Source organism: Furipterus horrens, unplaced genomic scaffold, assembly GCF_987537825.1.
Source record: "Furipterus horrens unplaced genomic scaffold, mFurHor1.1.pri manual_scaffold_17, whole genome shotgun sequence".
Classification (NCBI taxonomy): Eukaryota; Metazoa; Chordata; class Mammalia; order Chiroptera; family Furipteridae; genus Furipterus; species Furipterus horrens.
This window is the reverse complement of record NW_028327187.1, coordinates 38,611,916-38,629,959: the sequence shown is the minus strand read 5'-3', so window position 1 is coordinate 38,629,959 and position 18,044 is coordinate 38,611,916. Positions and strand designations below refer to the sequence as shown.

The window sequence follows — 18,044 nt, the reverse complement described above, 5'->3', positions numbered from 1 at the left end:
AGACTTCCTGCCAAGATGGAGGTCTAGACTGACATGCTCCATCTCCCTCCACAACTAAGAAGGAATATAACTACCACAAAATCAGAAATAACCAGAAGTTCCAGAAAATAAAGCTACATGGAAGTTCAACGTATGAAGTTATAAAGAAGTGGTGCTCGTCTGAACCTGTAGGAGGGGCAAAGCCGGGGCAGAGAGGTCAAGCTGTGCTGGCGGCAGCAGTGGCGACAGCGGCAAGCACTGACACCTGTATTTAAGGGGAGGCGAGAAGCACCTGGGGAGCACCTGTGGCTGTAGACCAAACCTGTCAGCTCATGATTCCAATGCCGGGGAAGGCAGACCCCCATTGCCTTGGACTGTGAGGCCTGGAGGGGGTGGGTACGGAGGAGGCTCACAGTCCCTCAGTGGAGAGTGAACGGCAGGAATCCATCTTGGACCCCCGCCCCCACACAAAATGCCACAGTGTGGTGAGAAGGGTCGCCTGGTAGTGACAAGTGCATGGGGCTCTGCCCCCTATAGCATACAAGGTGTGACAGCCCCTCCCAGGAAGCAAAGGTAAACACAAAACTTAGGAAGGCACAGATCATGATAGAGATCCTGGTGATGCAGCTGACCAGCCAGCAAATATCTAATTTAATGGGTCAGCAGATAGGAAATCTTTCTGAGGCACAGTTCAGAGCTTTGGTTATAAAAATGCTTACAGACCTAACAGCAGATCTTAAACAAAACGGGGAAGGAATGAGGGCTAGTCCTGCTGAAATGAACACACACACATAAAAAACTAGTGGTGAGGGAAAGAAAACCAGGGATCAAATCAATAAATCGGAACATAGGGAAGGAACAAACAGTCGACCAGTGCAGAAAGAGGAAACAAAAAGTGAGGAAAACGAGGAGAGGCTCAGAAACCTATGGGACAGCTATAAGCGGGCAAACATCCAAATCATAGGGTTGCCAGAAGGTGAAGAAGAAGAACTAGAAATTGAAAAATTATGTGAAAAAATAATGAAGCAGAACTTCCCTAACTTGGAAATAGGCTTACAGGTCCAGGGAGCATAGAGAGTTCCAAAAAAATGACCCAGGGAGAACCACTCCAAAACACATTATCATCAAAATGTCAAAAATTAAGGATAAAGAGAGAATCTTAAAAGCAGCAAGAGAGAAGAGAATTACGTACAAAGGGGTCCCAATAAGACTTGTCAGCTGATTTCTCAAAAGAAACTCTGCAGGCAAGAAGGGGCTGGCAAGAAATATTGAAAGGAATGAAAAGCAAAAACCTAACAACCACGATTCCTCTATCCAGCGAAGCTGTCATTCAGAATAGAAGGGCAGAGAAAGTGCTTCCAGGACAAAGTAAAACTGAAGGAGTTCATCAGATCCAAACCACTGTTATATGAAATGTTAAAGGGACTTGTTAGGAGAAAGAGGATCAAAGCTATGAACATTAAAATGAAAACTGTATCACAACAACCAATAACAAAAGCTAGGGAACCTACACGAAGGCAAACTAAGTAGGCAACGAGAGTGGGAAAAGAACTATAGGTATGGGGAACATATTGTGGGGAGGTCAGCGGGGAGGGGGAAGGGTAGAAAAGGAGGGAGATGATGCAGGAATTAAGAAGCATAGTAGGAGGGAGTGGAGTAGACAGGAAGATGTTAAGAAGAACTGTATGCACAACCAATGGGCATGGACTAAGTGGGGGAACAATTGGAGGGAGGGGTCACTGGGTGAAGGGGAACAAAGGGAAAAGAAATTGGGACAACTGTAACAGCATAATCAATAAAGCATATTAAAAAGATAAAACAAAAAAAACCCAAGGACTTGAAGACGTTAAGGTCCCAACCTGATGAGACTGCACCCTTGAAACAGTGGACAGTCAGTTAAAGTGCAGCAACAGAATAACGAGAAAGGACAGGGAGGAGAGGAATCCCTAAGAACCAGATGGGTTCAGGTCTCAAGTAGAGGAGTACCAGATATTATTCAGTCCCTCACTGGGAAGCCTCTGTTGAGGGACAGGCCATAGGCCCTGACATGAACCTTCTCACTTAGGCTATGACGTCTTTCAAGGCAGCCCCCAGCTCTGGGAAGGAATACTGTTAGCCTGTGGCCAGTGTCTGCCGTTGGATCACCTTCTGGCCCTCCAGAAGCATGATGGCACATTCTTGCCCAAAGACAGCTTGCACGATGGTGCTAGGGAGTGGGATGAAGGCTGGGTGGCCTGTGCCCAAGGCCTGAGCAAACTCAACATTTGTAGTGGTATAGGCTGGAGCCACTCCGTTCAGGACACCCTGCACATGGCTGGCTTCCAACGGCATGGGCCAGGATTCTTGCCAGGTCCCCAATGTGAATCCAGGGGAAGAACTGTTGGCCAGAGCTGATGGGCCCCCCCCAGGCCCAGGTGGAAAGGTAGCAGCATGTGACCAGTGGCACCGACCCCACGGCCCAGCACAACCCCAGAGCGTACCACTACCAGGCATGTAGAATCGCCAGAAGCCTGGCTGCAGCTTCCCATTTGGTTATGAGGTTGGAGAAAAAGTCAAAATCCCCTCCTGGGCTATCATCATACTCAGCAGTCAGGCTGGGCTGGTAGTAAGCTACACCAGTGACTAAGACTCAGGCCTGGGGGTGTTGTGGGACCTTGGTGATGGCTCTAGCTAGCAGGTTGGTGGTCTCCAAGCAGCTGCTGAGAACCTCTTTCTGGAAGGCTTCATTCCACCAGAGTTGTTCCCTCTTCTCTTTCTGCTCTAGAAGATAGCAGTTTTAGGGTCCAGCATTGACTGACCTTTGGAGAGGGTTTAGGATATTCTCTTCAGCCTGGTTGACTGTGGCATCGCAGTGAGGCAGCCCAGACGTAGTGAGCTTATCTGTGATCCAACCCAGCCTGGGTTTTTGGAAGATCAGAGTCACTTCGTGGCCTCTGGCTTTCAGCAGCTGGGTTAGGGTTGTCCTAATGAAGCCTGTCCCACTACCCGCATAGTAACCAGGACCTAACGCCAAATATATATCTTTAGAAGTTAAGTGGTTTTCTTTTTATTAAAAAACATAACCACAATATCATCACACCTAAAAAATTAACTTTTTTAATATGATCAAATATCTGGACTGTGTCCAAATATGTGACAGATGGACTTGTCTCTTTTTACATTTTTTAACTGTTGGTTTGCTTGAAATATGTACCAGACAAAGTCTATTTATTGCATTTGGTTGTTATTATTTAAATCTCTTTTAATCCATAAGTTCCCCCTCCTTTTCCTCTTTTAGTTATTTTGCCTTATAGATTTTCCTCCCACATTCTGAATTTTGTCAATTATATTTCTGTAAAGTAATTTAACTTGTTTTTATGGCCCCTGTCTAGTCTATAAACAGATAAGCTTAATCGGATTCAGGTTCCATTCACTTAGTACCCTCGCTTGAAACTATGTATATAGATGCCTTGAATTTCCAGACTTGGGTTGCCACTTTATTCCTCAAAGAATGTGTATCCCCTATTATAAGTGGCATAGAAAGACCATGGACCTACCTCAGTAAGATCAGTAAACAGTTTTGGGAGATATATGAGCCGTTAACTTATATAGTGACAACAGACCTTTTTTCCCTAATAATCTTGCTATTTTTCTAGTGTCTTATTAGACATCTTTATTTGGTTGTTTATGAATATGTGACATGTGATCTTATTTTTCAGATGGATACAGACATTTACAAGATTGTGGTGACCCCTTTTTAAGTTCTCTGTAGAATATGAAAGTTATATTCTCGTCGTCGGCAGCCATCCGTCTCGAGAGACGATGGTGTAGCTTCTTAAGAGTCTATCTGCACTCTCCAGTGAAGCTGAAGCCACAGAGCCTCGATGAAGCTACAGAGCCTGGGCAGGGTGATATGGAGGGTCTGCTGTTGCCCATGCAGCAGACCCCCCCTCTCTTCGCAGCTGAAGGGTCCAAGGGAAAGACGGAGTCAATACAGCTTGGCTTCAGGTGCGCCGCAGGAGTTGCCGGTGTTGACTACAACGTCAAACCGCCTTAGGGACTCCGGCTCCGGATTTTCTGTCGGGGTTTACTCCCTTAGCCTTTCCCCTGAAGAAGTATGCCGCAAGGCAGCGGAGGTTTTTTGGAGTCAGAGTTTTCCTTCTCTGATGTGCCCTGACTGGAAGATCGAACCAGCGACACTTAGCTCGCAGGCCGACGCTCAATCCACTGAGCCAAACCAGCCAGGGCAGTTATATTCTATAGCCTACCATATTGTTATATTTTATTATTTGTTCCTGCTGGATAAAAGTATAAATATTCTCATTAGTAATACATTTATAAATCATCTCGCAGGGTAGGTTTCTTCCAACAGATAGTCTCATTTTATGCTGACTTATCAGTTTCAAATTCAGATATCTCCCCAGTTGGGGGAGGAGGGACCCTATTTGAGGCCTGTAGCTCCTTATATTCTTTTTTTTTTTTAAGTTTTTAAAAAATATTTATTTATTTTTAGAGAGAGGGGAAGGGATGGAAAAGAGAGGGAGAGAAACATCGATGTGTGGTTGCCTCTCACTCACCCCCAACTGGGGACCTGGCCTGCAACCCAGGCATGTGCCCTGACTGGGACTCGAACCAGCAACCCTGCAATTTGCAGGCTGGCGTGCTCAGTCCACTGAGCCACACCAGCTAGGGCTCCTTATATTATTATAAAGGGAAGAACTGAGTCATTGGTGTCAAAACTAAAGTTTGAAACTTTATTTTTGGTGCCAAGATAATGTTAATTGACGAAGATTGTGGAGTGTTAGTAATGAAAAAGAAAGCACACACATATATTAGAGAAATTAAAACATTTTATTGCCTTGGTTTCTGAAATAATTTATCTTTGTTTCTTACCACTGTTACAGTGGGTGTAGGGAACACTTTAAATATTCAACATCAGCATCTGTGCTTGTTTTTCTACCATGCTGAGGTACACTGACTGTGTTGCCTTGGTGATGTGGACTAAATGTGTACTGTTTCCTGCTTCCCCTGGGTCTGAGGCCTAGGGTCATGGATATTAATCAGGGTTGTCACTCTAAACATGGGAGCCTTATCAGTTTATAAACATTACATCATGCAGGGAACCCAATTCAAAGAGGTTAAACAAACAGATATATCATCCTCTTTAGGCACTATGCTTAAAGGAAACCTAGTTTGCCCACATTCCTGAGAGCAGGAATACAGGGAGAGCCTGTTTTCACTCAGGCAATGTGTCTTCAGTTCAGTTTTAGTCTCAAAATTAATTTATGTTAAGTCAATCTACAATATAGCCATTTCTGTGTATCTGATCCACTTAGGCAAAGTCAGTTCAGCTCAATGGACATTTATTGAATATGTCCTAGGTTCTAGGTGATGAGGCACGAAGTCGAATAATATACAAGTGGCCCTTGCCCTTAAGGAGCTTCCAGTCTAGTGAGTAAATTTACATTTTAAAAAATCTGAGTAATGGTGGTAGCCCAATACCAATACCAATTTATAAAGCCAGTATGATGTTTCTGATACTTTTCTAATTTTAGTCATCAAAATTTGTAATTTACACATGAACGAAATATAAAAATATTCAATTGTATTCAGTGTGAGAAGATTAAAAAAAAAATTCCAGATGCTTAGAGTTTCAACAATTCAGCATTCCAAGTCACATGGCTGTCCCTTTGTGCAGTAATATAAAGGCCTGATCAGCCCTTTTCTAGCAGACTTATCTGTTACAGCAGTTTGGTGATATTCTCTTGGCAGCTACATTTTTCCTTTTTTTAATATTCTGGATCCAAAACAAGCAGCTGGATTTATCCCAAGGGCAGTCATGAACATTTCAGTTTAAGGTTAACCCCAAACAGAAGGTCATGTGGCATTTGTCAAATAATAATGATATCCAGCCAATTTCCCTCTGTATACAAATCAGCTACTGAGGATACAGTATTTCTAACCATAGTACTTCAGTAAACTATATATAAGAATGTCAAATAACGAAATTTGTAGAAGTATTTAACTATAATAAATATTTTACTTTTTTGTTGTTCATGAGAATATTAATGGGATACTGAATGTATACCCAAACAAAATATAAATGTTTTAACTTTGTTTATCTAAGTTCCTTAATATTGAGACAATATTTCTCAAGACTCTTCAGGAAACTCAAAATGTTCCAATTTCTAAAGGAGTATTCACTAAAACTCATTTATAATGAAAATATATGCATCCTATATCAGTATAACCATGACTCCTGAGGTCTCAAGCAATCAGAAACTTAAATTGTTCAGTAACTTGTAAGAATTGGGTTATTACAATATATTTTGAAAGTCATTCAGAACAGTTATGTTTAGTGTGTTATTAACTATATTAAGGCAGCAAAAATTAGAATAAATATAATTGTATTCTTAATATCCAAGACTCTCAGCAATAGTTCCTAGTAAAATCATGCCTATCAACGTGGAGACTGACACATGTAAATGCATACTTTCTATTATCTGTTTTTACACTTTGTATACTTTATCATACTTTTTTTGTAGCAGGTAAAAGAGTAGATATAGTGCACTATAACACTAATTTGTTTACCATTGTATTTAAACTAATTAAGTACTTGTACAGGACTATAATGCCATCAGAACAGGAGCAAATGAACAAGAATGAGAACAAGTTTTTAATCTGTTGATACTACTAGGCAGGCTAGTTGGTTGGTTGAAGAGGCTGGCCCTCTTGGACAATATGATTTATGTATGGAAAGAGATATGGGAAATAACTCACTGGAATTTCCCCTAATATCATGTTTATTAGAACAGGTCATGGGGAGGCAAAATTGATAAAAACACATAAACTAATTAGTACTATTAAGTTAGTTTAATTTATATTAGTGAAAAATTAAAGAACACCACATTTTATTATTAAACACTTTGAGAAATAAAAGATCGATTAGTGAAATAGTTTCTACTGAAAATTCTAGTTGTTACAGAGACTGGCATGCCTCACTATTGTGCAATGTTAATTAAATGCTTGTCTGATACACTTAAAAAGATCACATTTGGAAAATAAAACAAATCATGATTTCCACATCATAATTTTATTGCTTTTCTTATTCCATTCCCCAATTTTAAAATATTTTAATTTCAGCAAATATTTGAATATACTTGTAGTGTACTTCTAAGGCATAATCACTTACCCCCCTCCATTGTAAGTGTTCTCATAAATCTACCGTACCCATAAGTTTAAAAGATATAAAGATTTATTTGAACTATATGCACAACCAATGGACATGGACTAAAAGGGGGGGACAAGGGGAGGGAGGGGGGCCACTGGGTGGAGGGGAGCAGAGGGAAGAAAAATTGGAACAAATGTAACACTAATCAATAAAACACATTAAAAAAAAGATTTGTCTTTCCTTCTAATTTTATTTAAATGTTTATCATAAGACTTAATTATCAATGATAGCTATTAACTTTTATCCATGGTGAAATAAGTAATTTCTTCTGATTTTCACAAGCGTAAGCGCAAAAGGCTGGATTTTAAGCAATAAATCATTTAACTAAGCGCTTGCTTAGAGAAAAGTGCCACTTCTCCAAACATATGCCTGAAAAACAAATCGAATTCCCTTGGGAAAACTATATTGGGGAGACTTTTGAGATTGGGCAATTTATTTTTATCATCAACTTCTGTTTCAAAATGGGACACTTTCTGTCCTTGTTCCTAAATGCTGGGGTTGTCCTTCTATGCTGATGCATGATGAAGCCCTGAGGCTTGAAACCAATAAGATTATTTTGTGATGAAACTGCATGTTAGAGTGACACTGTATTAATAGTCTTTGAATGAGCTTAAATTTGAAACAACTTTTAAAAGCGGCAGCATACACTTCCAGTTTTGCTTCTCTGTCAGTGGGGCTTGAAAATTTTATTTCTGCATATTGACATTTTAACATTTTCAGATGGCTTTCATATGAACTTCATAGTCTGGATACTGTTTTCATTAGTTCTAATGGTGCCTCGTTCAAAATTCAGTTTTAAAGACAAAATTCACTGTTCACTTACACATGTGGACTAGATTGGGGAAGGTAAGAAGGACAGGGGGAGAGTCCTTTTTGTCCTGTAGGCTCTGGACAGATTTTTTAGAGTTGACTTATCCAGGATTAGGAAAAAGTATGCTTTTTCATGACTAAGATAGTTCTCAAGTTTGCTTGTGTAAGCATTTTATATTTAAGAAAGTTCAACCTGAAATTTATTTGAATATAGAGGTAGAAACAGCTTCAGTTTGTGGGATAATAGCAATCTCTAACCCATCAAGTTAATGTCTATCTCTTAAATAGCTTTCACAAAGCACATGACCAGAAAATATTTTCACCACAATATTTTGTTCTGTTTTTAAAATAGTAGGGAGTAAAATGTAGTAAAACCTTGGACACTTATCCTGTACATGTGTTTTACAAGGTAAAATGTTTGTTTTGCCAAATGTTTTAAAAGGAATCCGCAAAGTAAGTTGCTTCCAAATTTAGAGATCTGAGAGAAGGCACATGGCCTCATTAGCTTCTGGGTGCTGTCCCACCCAGTGCTCTCTCAAGTACTAAATGCCCAGGTATGTTTTCTAGCGATGCAGGAGTCTCACCTAATGGTGATTTTTGCCAATATACAGAGAAACATCTTGATTAAAGTGTGAAGGGACAGAAATCATACCGATCTGGGCAATTTTGGTTCCAATGATGTCTAATTTGTTGTGAAAGGGGAACATGTTGTAAGTTAATGTTCTTAAAAGCAACTTCTGAATTTTTTCTTAAATATATTTATTAAAAAAGATGTTTGAGGAGCAGCTATTTTATTACATGGCACAGATAGAGATGTTATCTTAAACTATTAATTAAGGCATTCTCTTGTGAATTTGAATATTCAATACCAGCTGTTATTCACATCAATATTTTAATATTTTACCATCAAGATATTTAATAAAAAGGATTGGTACATACTTAACTGTTTAAAGTGGCAATTAAACTTGTAAGAAGGAAAGGGAAATAACATTCCCTGAGTGCCTACTATATGCAGAAGTTCTACTTCCATATCTTGCTTAATTTTTATGATGGTTCCATGAGATAATTTTAATTCTAATTTTACAAATGAAGAAACTAAGGCACCAGAGGGGTTATATAACTTTCCTGAAGACGCCCACTAATAAATGGCAAAATTGGGATTTGAACTTAATTCTGCCTCACTCTAAAGCCTATTGTGCAACCAGTCTCCCTTCATTTTTCATAAAATGTTAACCTTGGCCCACAGTCGCATCACCATCTTTGTTTATGGGTTAGCGAGGAGAAATAAAGTTGCCAAGCCTCTGTTCCACAGTGGGAAATAGGGATGGGATGTGATGCATAAGAGTGGGTTGTTGTTTGCACAGTGTCTGTCCTTCCAAGATTGTTTTTGTTTCCCTCTTCATCAGCAGGGTATAAGTTTTGAAATCGGACTGAGGTCTGAACCTTTTCCGTTATTAGGCACCTTCAAGCCAGGTGAGTTTTGGCTTGTTAAAGGTTATGCATTCAGAAGCCATGGCTGGATTGTTTTAGAAAAGGATAGAGGGGAAGGGTTAGTTAAGAACTGGAGAGATGACTATAGAGCGGAATGTGCAAAGGCAGGACTAGCAGCTGCTTTGTGACTATCGATATATCCAAAAGACAGATGGGGAGAAGAATTAGTATTAAAATTAATGACAGGAGCAGTTTGATTCCGTTATAATTAAGAAAAAAAGCTAAGGGGTCTAATCTGTAATTTGTTCCAGATCCAATGATTTAATTTTAGTAATGAAGATCCAGTGATTGAACTCATGCAAAGAGATGGCACAAGGCCTACTGAAAGTCAGGTTGCAATTTCAATAGCATTCAAGACAACCAGAAAAATAGGACTTTCAGAAGAAACCAAGTTTTCTCCCATTCATATATCCTCTAAGGGTGGGGTAGGGTCCTTGCACTTATGGAATTGCTTAGACCTCTGCTGTAACTAAAATACATACTGGATTCCAAAGACTTAATAAAAAAGAACGTAAACTATATTCTGTTGATTACATGTTGAAACAACAATATTTTGGATATATTAGGTTAAATAAAAGATAATGCTAAAAGTAATTTCATCTCTGTCATTTACTTTGTTAATGTGACTAATAGAAAACTTACACACATGACTCACATTATATTTCTATTAGGTCACACTAGAATGGAGAATGGGCACTATTTCCTGAAGCTTCCTTTTAGAGGCAAATACCTTAGAGTGGTAAATACAAAAAAGATTCTCAGTACCAGTACTGTCTTCGGTTAAGCTAGGAACAGTTTTTCCCTTTCCCTCTCATATGGTATGGGGCTGGTGTTTTGAAAATTAGAATGTCCCCATTCAGCCCTAGCTGGTGTGGCTCAGTGGATTGAGTACTGGCCTGTGAACTGAATGGTCACTGGTTCGATTTCCAATCAGGGCACATGCCTGGGTTTCAGGCCAGGTCCCCAGTTGGGGGCGCACGGGAGGCGACCGATGGATGTCTCTCACACATCGATGTTTCTCTCCCTCCCTTACCCTTTCTAAAAATAAATAAAATGTTTTTTTAAAAAAGAAAGTCTTCTCAAAGGAGGCATTAAAAAAATGTCCCCATTCAATACATTAAGTATCCATGTGGATGTCTCATCACTAGATCAAAGCATTTAATTTTTTTCAAATGCAAGCCTTTCACATATTAAGAGCATCCTTCCTCTTTTGCTCCCATCCATCTATGCACCATCCATCGAAAATCTTTTTAGGCCCTGCTCTTCTAGCCCGGGCTTTTGCCAAATTGCCCAAGCAATGGTATAACCAGTGTGGCCATTCTTGCATGGCATCAGTGAAAACTACAAAAGAAACAAATTATGTGGGATAAAAGAAATAGTATTTATCAAATAGAGGACATTTTAAGGCAGAAGGGCCACCACATTTTAATAATAAACTATGGCTTGTTTTGCTGCTCAGGCAAGGCTTACACAAAGTGATTATTTGACTCCCTTTATGAATCAGGAGTTTGGGCTCTTTTTGCTTTCAACAAAATACCAGGCCTAGCGCTGAGCTCATACTCAGTATATCCGGGGAATATTATAGGGTATAGACTCCATACTAATAAAGGTAGATTTCTCTCCTATTATAAGAGAGCCCAGATGTACACCATCATTTCATTTCATACTTTACAAACAAGTCATTGTTCCCATTACCCTTTAAAGACTTCATAGTATTTTATCTTTGATGATATGGGAATTACTGAGTGATTATTTTAAGTTAAACTCTGGGGGACTCCTTTGCAGGGAGGGTGGCAAACATTTCTGAACTCCTCTGAATGCCAAAAGAAAACTACACTTTTACAAATAACCACTCAGACAAGCACTGTCATCATATTCTTTTTTTTCCTTTTAAATTGTTTTTACCATTGTCCCAATTTTTCCCCCTGTTGCTCTCACCCGCCCTACCAACCCCTCCCCCACTCCTAGTCAATCCCCACCCTGTTGCCCATGTCCATGGGCCCATGGGTCATTTATACATATCCCTTGAGTAGACCTTTCCCCTTCTTCCCTCCCTTATCCCCTCCCTACTCCCCTCTGGTCACTGTCAGTCTGTTCCTTGTTTCTGTGTATCTGGTTCTATTTTGCTGGTTTGTTTGGTTCATTAGGTTCCTCTTATAGGTGAGATGATATGGTATTTGTCTTTTGCCGCCTGACTTATTTCACTTAGCACAATACTCTCCAGTTCCATCCATGCTGTTGCGAAGGAACACCATATTATTAACAAACAAAAGGCAAATGAGTGGTACATCATCACCAGACTCTGGTTTCAGTAACTTTTCTAATATAGGTGTGCCCTGTTTTAAGAAAGCCCATTAGATGGTTTTGTTTAAATGTATTAGAGGAGCATTTGAGATCCTGCTGCTTGGTAATTGTGATAAGTTTGACTCAAACACAGGCACTGGGGATACAGTGAAAACGAGGCTGTCAAGGTTCCTGCTTTCATGGAACTACTGTTTTATTGGAAAGGCTCATTGGACTTCTGAACAGCTGAGGCTCTCTGCCGTATGTGACCAATCTGTGCAAAACGTTCTCTTCCCTGCCAATATTGTTATTTGTGACACTGTGAAGTATAAAGAACTCATGAAACAATATGGACTTGGGCCCAAAGGTGGCATAGTGGTGACCTCACTCAATCTTTTTACTACCAGATTGGGTCAGGTGATGAAATTTATTGAGAAGGCCCAGAAGATGCCTAAATATGTCTTCAAGGACACACCTGGGCAGATTTAAGTATTCACCTGGTCAGCCTCTGGGACAATCATCACCGAAGCCCTGCCATCCTCAATTCCAACAACTGTCATTTATGTAAAGGACACGTGAAGAAGTGCCAACTCAGTGACCCTCATGTCCAATATGCCCTATGCCTGCAGTATCTTGTACAAAACCAAGCTTCCTTTCACTGTAGTCATGAATAAAACTGACATCATTGATTACTGCTTTGCAGTGAAATGGATGGAAGATTTTGAGGCTTTCCAAGATGCCCTGAATCAAGAGACTACATATCAGTAACCTGACTTATTCAATAAGCTTTGTTACAGGAGTTTCACAGCTCACTCAGATTGGTAGGTGTGTCTGCTGTTCTGAGTACAGGCTTAGATGGAGTCCTTGTGCAAGTCACCAGTGCTGCAGAAGAATATGAAAGGGAGTATTGTTCTGAATATGAACATCTGAAGAAATCACTGGCTAGTGCACAGAGCCAGCAGCAGAAAGAACTGGAACACCTTTGGGAAGATACGGAAGCCTTGGACACAGGAGCTGCTACAGACAGCTTATCTCCTGTGCAGGACCCTTCTGACTTGAACCTGACTCAAAGAACCTTGGATGAAGATGATAAGGAAGCAGACAGTGGCACTGGTGATATTAATCACAGACAGGAAAGTTATGAAGAACCAGAGCTCCAGAATTTTATGCAAGAATCAAAGGCACAGTACTGGAAGAGAAACAACGAACAGTTTCTAGAAGTCCAAAAGTTTGTAATTCTGTGAAGGAACTATCCTTACCTCTGATTGGGGTTCCTATAAAGAACAATTTTGTTCAGAATAGCAGAATTTTTCTTTTTAGGGAAATCTTCTGACTCTGATGAAGCTAGGGACAGAAGACATTTGGACCTGTCAGGTAGATGCCAATTCCCCTTGGCTGTTCCCTTGGATTTTTGCAAGGATGGATATTCTGTTTTTGGATGCTGCTATTCCTTCAAGCATAAAACAACATTTTGCCAGTTGAACTGAAGTACTTTTGCTGCTGATGGGTGGAACAGAGAGAGAACATAGTTTGTTTCAGATCGCTATTAGGCTGGACCTCTAGGCTCTATTTCCCTACCATCTTGCCCTTGACCCACAATTTCCCCTTCTTTTAGCACAAAGGGAGAGGGGAAACATGAGCTTGGGCAGAGTGGCAGTGGAGTCTCCTTGGCAACCAATCAACGTTGGGATGAAACGTGCCTCACGCTTGGTAGCTCATTATAGGACACCAGGTTTGTTGAAGAAAGTGGGAAAAACATGTAATTAATGAATATGAATCCTGCTTTTGATAGTGACTTGGATAAAGTTTTTAATTTTAACTGTGTTGTAAGCCTGGCTGTCATAATTTCAAAGAAAATTATATAATCACAAATAGACTCACTTCTCTTCATCAGAGGTTTAAAGTCACATGTCGAAATCTGTCTCGGTAAATAGGCGATGTTCACTAAAGTTTCACCTGTACACATACCTAGCAGGGCCTGTTTGTATTGTATTTTGAACTTAATGCAAAGTATCCTTGGTGATCTACTCAAAGGCCATGGATTTGGGTCAGGTGTACATTCCATATATAAGTCATGTTAAGGGTTTACCATGCCTTCATGCTTCACAATCTCTTAAAACGTACATTTTTCTTTAGGAATTTTATCTCTGCCTAATCTGTACTCCAGGGGTTCTGAAAGTGTAGTCTCTGGACCAGAAGCATAAGCATCACCTGTGAAATTGTTAGAAATGGGACACTGAAGACCTGAATCAGAAACTGGTGGTGGGGCCCATTAATCTGTTTGAACCATGCTCTAACTCAAACAGCCTGTGACAATTCCAGGCCCAGTGACTCTCATATCAATCCTCATATAACCTGCTTTATCAGAATACCCTAACTTTGGCCATCTGGTGCCTATTCTCCAGTTTAAACATTCTAAAAATAAAATATTGAGTATTTTATTTAACCAAAAAAGTAAATGCATTACAGAAAAATGTGGGCATTGTAAATCAGACTTGACACATAAGCAATCTTTTAGCTACATGAAAAAAAAAAAAGTCAAGGGGGCTAATATGCAAATTGTTCCAAATCCAATGTTTTAATTTTGAGAAAGAAGATCTAGTCATTAAACTTGTGTAAGGAGATGGTCTGGGGCCTGCTAAAAGTCAAGTTGAGTTTTCACTGTATTCAAGACAACCAGAAAGATAAATACAACTTTTAGAAGAAACTTCAGTATTTTCTCATTCATATCCTAGTGGGTCTCACACTTCTGTAATTTGTTACACCTGTGTTGTCCAATATGGTAGCCACCAGCCATACGTAAAATATATTCCCTATCATGATCAATTTCCATTAGACCTTCATTCTTCCCAATTCTCCCCACAAGTAACAGAGTGGGGTTAGAGTTAGCATTTGACTGTTGAATGCATGGTGATCAAATCTGTAACCATAACCTCAGTAATATTATTTTCTATGTTACAGAATCAGATTTTATCTACAAGACTGGGTACAAATAAATTCAAAGAGACAGCATGTTATTTAAGACAACTAATATTTTATAAAGAAATACTTACGTATAAAAATATAACCAAGAGTATCAATTTGGTTTAAAAAGCAATTGTTACCTTAGCACCCATTAGGAAATAAAACAATGGAATGCATTCACTGATATATTTGTTACAACTATACCTTGATACACTTATGTAACTGAAGGTGATGAATATAGTAGAAATGTAACAGTGGTGTTGGGAGTAATAATGGGTGTTACAGTCAATGAGGTACTGTTTATCATTGGACTCACACTGAACATGATTTGATCTGTAATAATTAATTCCATTTGAGACCACATATTATGGTGCTTGATAAAGGGGTTTTATTATTTTTCAAAATTAATAACCCTTCATTTTAACCAAAAGCCCCAATAAGGAAAAGTAGATAAATTCAAACAAAAGGTTTTTATACATTACTCTGATGATCAACAATTTGACACCCAAGATCCCCTTGAGGAAATTCTTTCTGGTTTGCAAAAGCTGTGGGAGACCATTAACATCATGAGCCTAGTTACAGGAAATGTTTATCTCTAAAATTTCATGGTCTCACATGCTATGGGGGCTTATGGACCTGACTTAATTAATACAGCACAGGCAGACCAAATTATAGGACAAGTCAGCTCCAAGTATTTCACACATTTACAAGCATAGGAGCTATTTATTCACCACTGGATAAAGCTTCTGGGTAGCCACTGAAATTAGGCAAATGATATGGTAGTCCAAAGTGAATAGTGAGGTTAAGTCTTCCACATCAAAAACAATTGCATAGAGTGCAACCATAAACATGGGGAAAATTTCAGAATTTTAACAAACAAAAACAGGAAGGACTCAACTCAGGTAAGTGAAACTGCCTGATTGCCAGAAATTTGTTTTCTTTTTTTTTTTTTTTGGTCCCTAAGGTGGTGCACCATTCCTGGAGGTACCGCAATACCAGGTCAACGCACAGTGTGGATGGAGCAAGCTCCTGTTTCATCTCCCTACTCCAAAAATCCATGTAATATATTGTCCTCAAATAGAGGACGTGTCAGATGTTAAACTGGTAAGAACAGATACCTACACTTGGTCTTAGCCAAAAGGCTGAAAAGTGATCAAAAGAAGTTTTTCAAAGGATACCTCCGTAGAACTCATTTTCCCAAGAGGAGTATATAAATATCAACTGATATAGTTTTATCTGAGCCACGGCTTAGAGCTTAACTGAGAAACAACACAGTTAAATGACGTTACATTCTTCATAGTCATCCCTCCAATTTCAGTATCTGCAGAGAGAAGTACAGAGTTACACTGAAATTGGGTATGCTGAGGAATGCTACTATATTAGCTCCCAAGAACATTATTAAACTCTGTAAGTAACTGTCACTTTTTCTCTCAAGGATAGATTTCACCTTTCATTTTTACATTGGATAGGAACATTCCCTTTGTTGCTTGGTTGTATATTTTGAGAAAGCAAATTTATTTTCACTTGCAGAGGCTTAGAACACAAACTAACATTAGAAGTAATGGAAACACAGCTAAAAGTTTTACCTTTAATCATAAGTTCACAATTACAGATTCATTTACATATCTTAGAAAGCCAAAGACATTAACATTTTTAACCAATCAGCTAAAATATGTGCCACAAATTTTAATGTTGATAATTTAGAATTTATCACATAAATATATAAATATGTGGTTTATTTGCAAGATTATTTTTAAAACATTTCTTCCAACATGTTTGAAATTTTCATGTTTTAAAGAAAAAAAACCCACCCTATTTAAAAGTGTAGTACTAAGTTTTAATGTGACTAAATCAGTCTCACGAAATGGAAAAGGAAAAAAAGACACAAATTGCTGTGTTAGATATGTAGTTGTTACTACAAATAATGACAACACATGTCCTGTAAGGTGATCACATACATGCTCTTGTTTCACTTTTCAGTCATTGTCAGATCCATTTGGAGGTAAGAAAACCAATGCATCATTGAAAATATGCCCAAAGGCCCTAAGACGGTATACCCCATACATCATCACATGCATCTGATTAGGAGTCAGTCCATTAAAAGTAACAGCCATATCTGAACAACATCCTTCTATTACCAAGCTGGGTTGATTAGTCATTGCCTCTTTAATAAAAAGTCCAACAGATTTGGTATTAAATACATCTTTTCCTTCAGAATCTTCTGCGTTTTCTGCAAACACTCCAGCATATTTCAGGCAGACTGCTAGCTGCTTATCTTCAGATATCTTCCAAATCATCCCTCCCTGTTCAGGACACTTTTCAGGGACACTGAGAAGGCTGTTAAGCCTTTTCATTGATTCTATACTTAAGACAATTCCTCCTTCCACATTCACATATTCAAGGTCTCCAGATTTTACAGTGTGGCCTAGATAGAAAGGTTGTGATGGATCCTTTTTTAACAAAAAATACTTTAGGTTTTCAATAATAGCAAATGTTGAGGGATGTGCAAGGAAGAACCAGTTGTACTGGTCTCTATATTTATCAAAGGCATATTTATAAGCTTTTCTCATCATTAACCACATGTCATTTGTTTCCATGTTAATTGACTCAAATACTTTAACATTTTCAGAACTGAAGAACTCTGCTTTGTCACAGTGTTTGGTCCAAGTCTCCTTCACTGCTGCCCAAAGACTCACATCTTTGGGTTTTACAAGGATGATACAGTATACCCGAAAGCTCTTACTGAGCTCCATGCGTTCATTCTCTGAAATTTTCAAGATATCTTCTTTATTAGGAGCTTGTAGGTGATGATGCTCATGGTGGTACATTCTATTTCCATAACCAATTCTAACGTGCCCTAGCATAGTGATCAAGGCACAGAAAACGCTTCCCAGCATCACACCTTTCAAAAATGAACTGCTTTCAGAAAGCATTTTTCCTATAAAGAAGAAAGAAATCCTTAGGATACTTACTAGAAAAATATTAGTTTAGTGATTTGATTTGGTATTCCTTATACACTTACATTTTTCTCCTAACATTAAAAAAGGTTCCCAAGTTTGAAATCAAGTTACTCGCAAATAGTACCAAGGATTCTAAGACTTGTTCACTTTCAACTTATACTGTTCAGTATAAACTGGAACTTTACAGCAACACCTCTACGTAGAATTTTTCTGGCAGGTTATTTCTGTGCTTCATCTGTAGAGATTTAATTAACCAAGTACTAAATCAAAGCCTTAGCCTGAGAAACCAATATTACATAGGTTATCTGTCCATAATTCCCATTACAGGAATTCTGTTCACAAGCTTG

At 38.9% G+C, this 18,044-nt stretch overlaps 1 protein-coding gene, 1 non-coding gene and 2 pseudogenes across 2 annotated transcripts; 1 reads left to right on the top strand and 3 right to left on the bottom strand.

Annotated features, from left to right (window-relative positions):
• Positions 1 to 2,040: 2,040 nt before the first annotated feature.
• On the bottom strand, positions 2,041 to 2,853 carry LOC149990835 (epimerase family protein SDR39U1-like; annotated as a pseudogene).
• A 9,140-nt stretch (positions 2,854 to 11,993) lies between these two features.
• LOC149990834 (GPN-loop GTPase 1 pseudogene) lies at positions 11,994 to 13,017 on the top strand (annotated as a pseudogene).
• Positions 13,018 to 15,666: 2,649 nt separating this feature from the next.
• C1GALT1C1 (C1GALT1 specific chaperone 1) lies at positions 15,667 to 17,711 on the bottom strand. The gene has a single exon (XM_090264332.1). The coding sequence runs from the start codon at positions 17,668 to 17,670 to the stop codon at positions 16,714 to 16,716; it is 957 nt and encodes a 318-aa protein (XP_090120458.1). The 5' UTR covers positions 17,671 to 17,711; the 3' UTR covers positions 15,667 to 16,713.
• Positions 15,700 to 15,891, bottom strand: LOC149990833 (U2 spliceosomal RNA). Its single transcript, XR_016508761.1, has one exon. It is a non-coding gene; the product is annotated as a U2 spliceosomal RNA (small nuclear RNA).
• Positions 17,712 to 18,044: the final 333 nt, after the last annotated feature.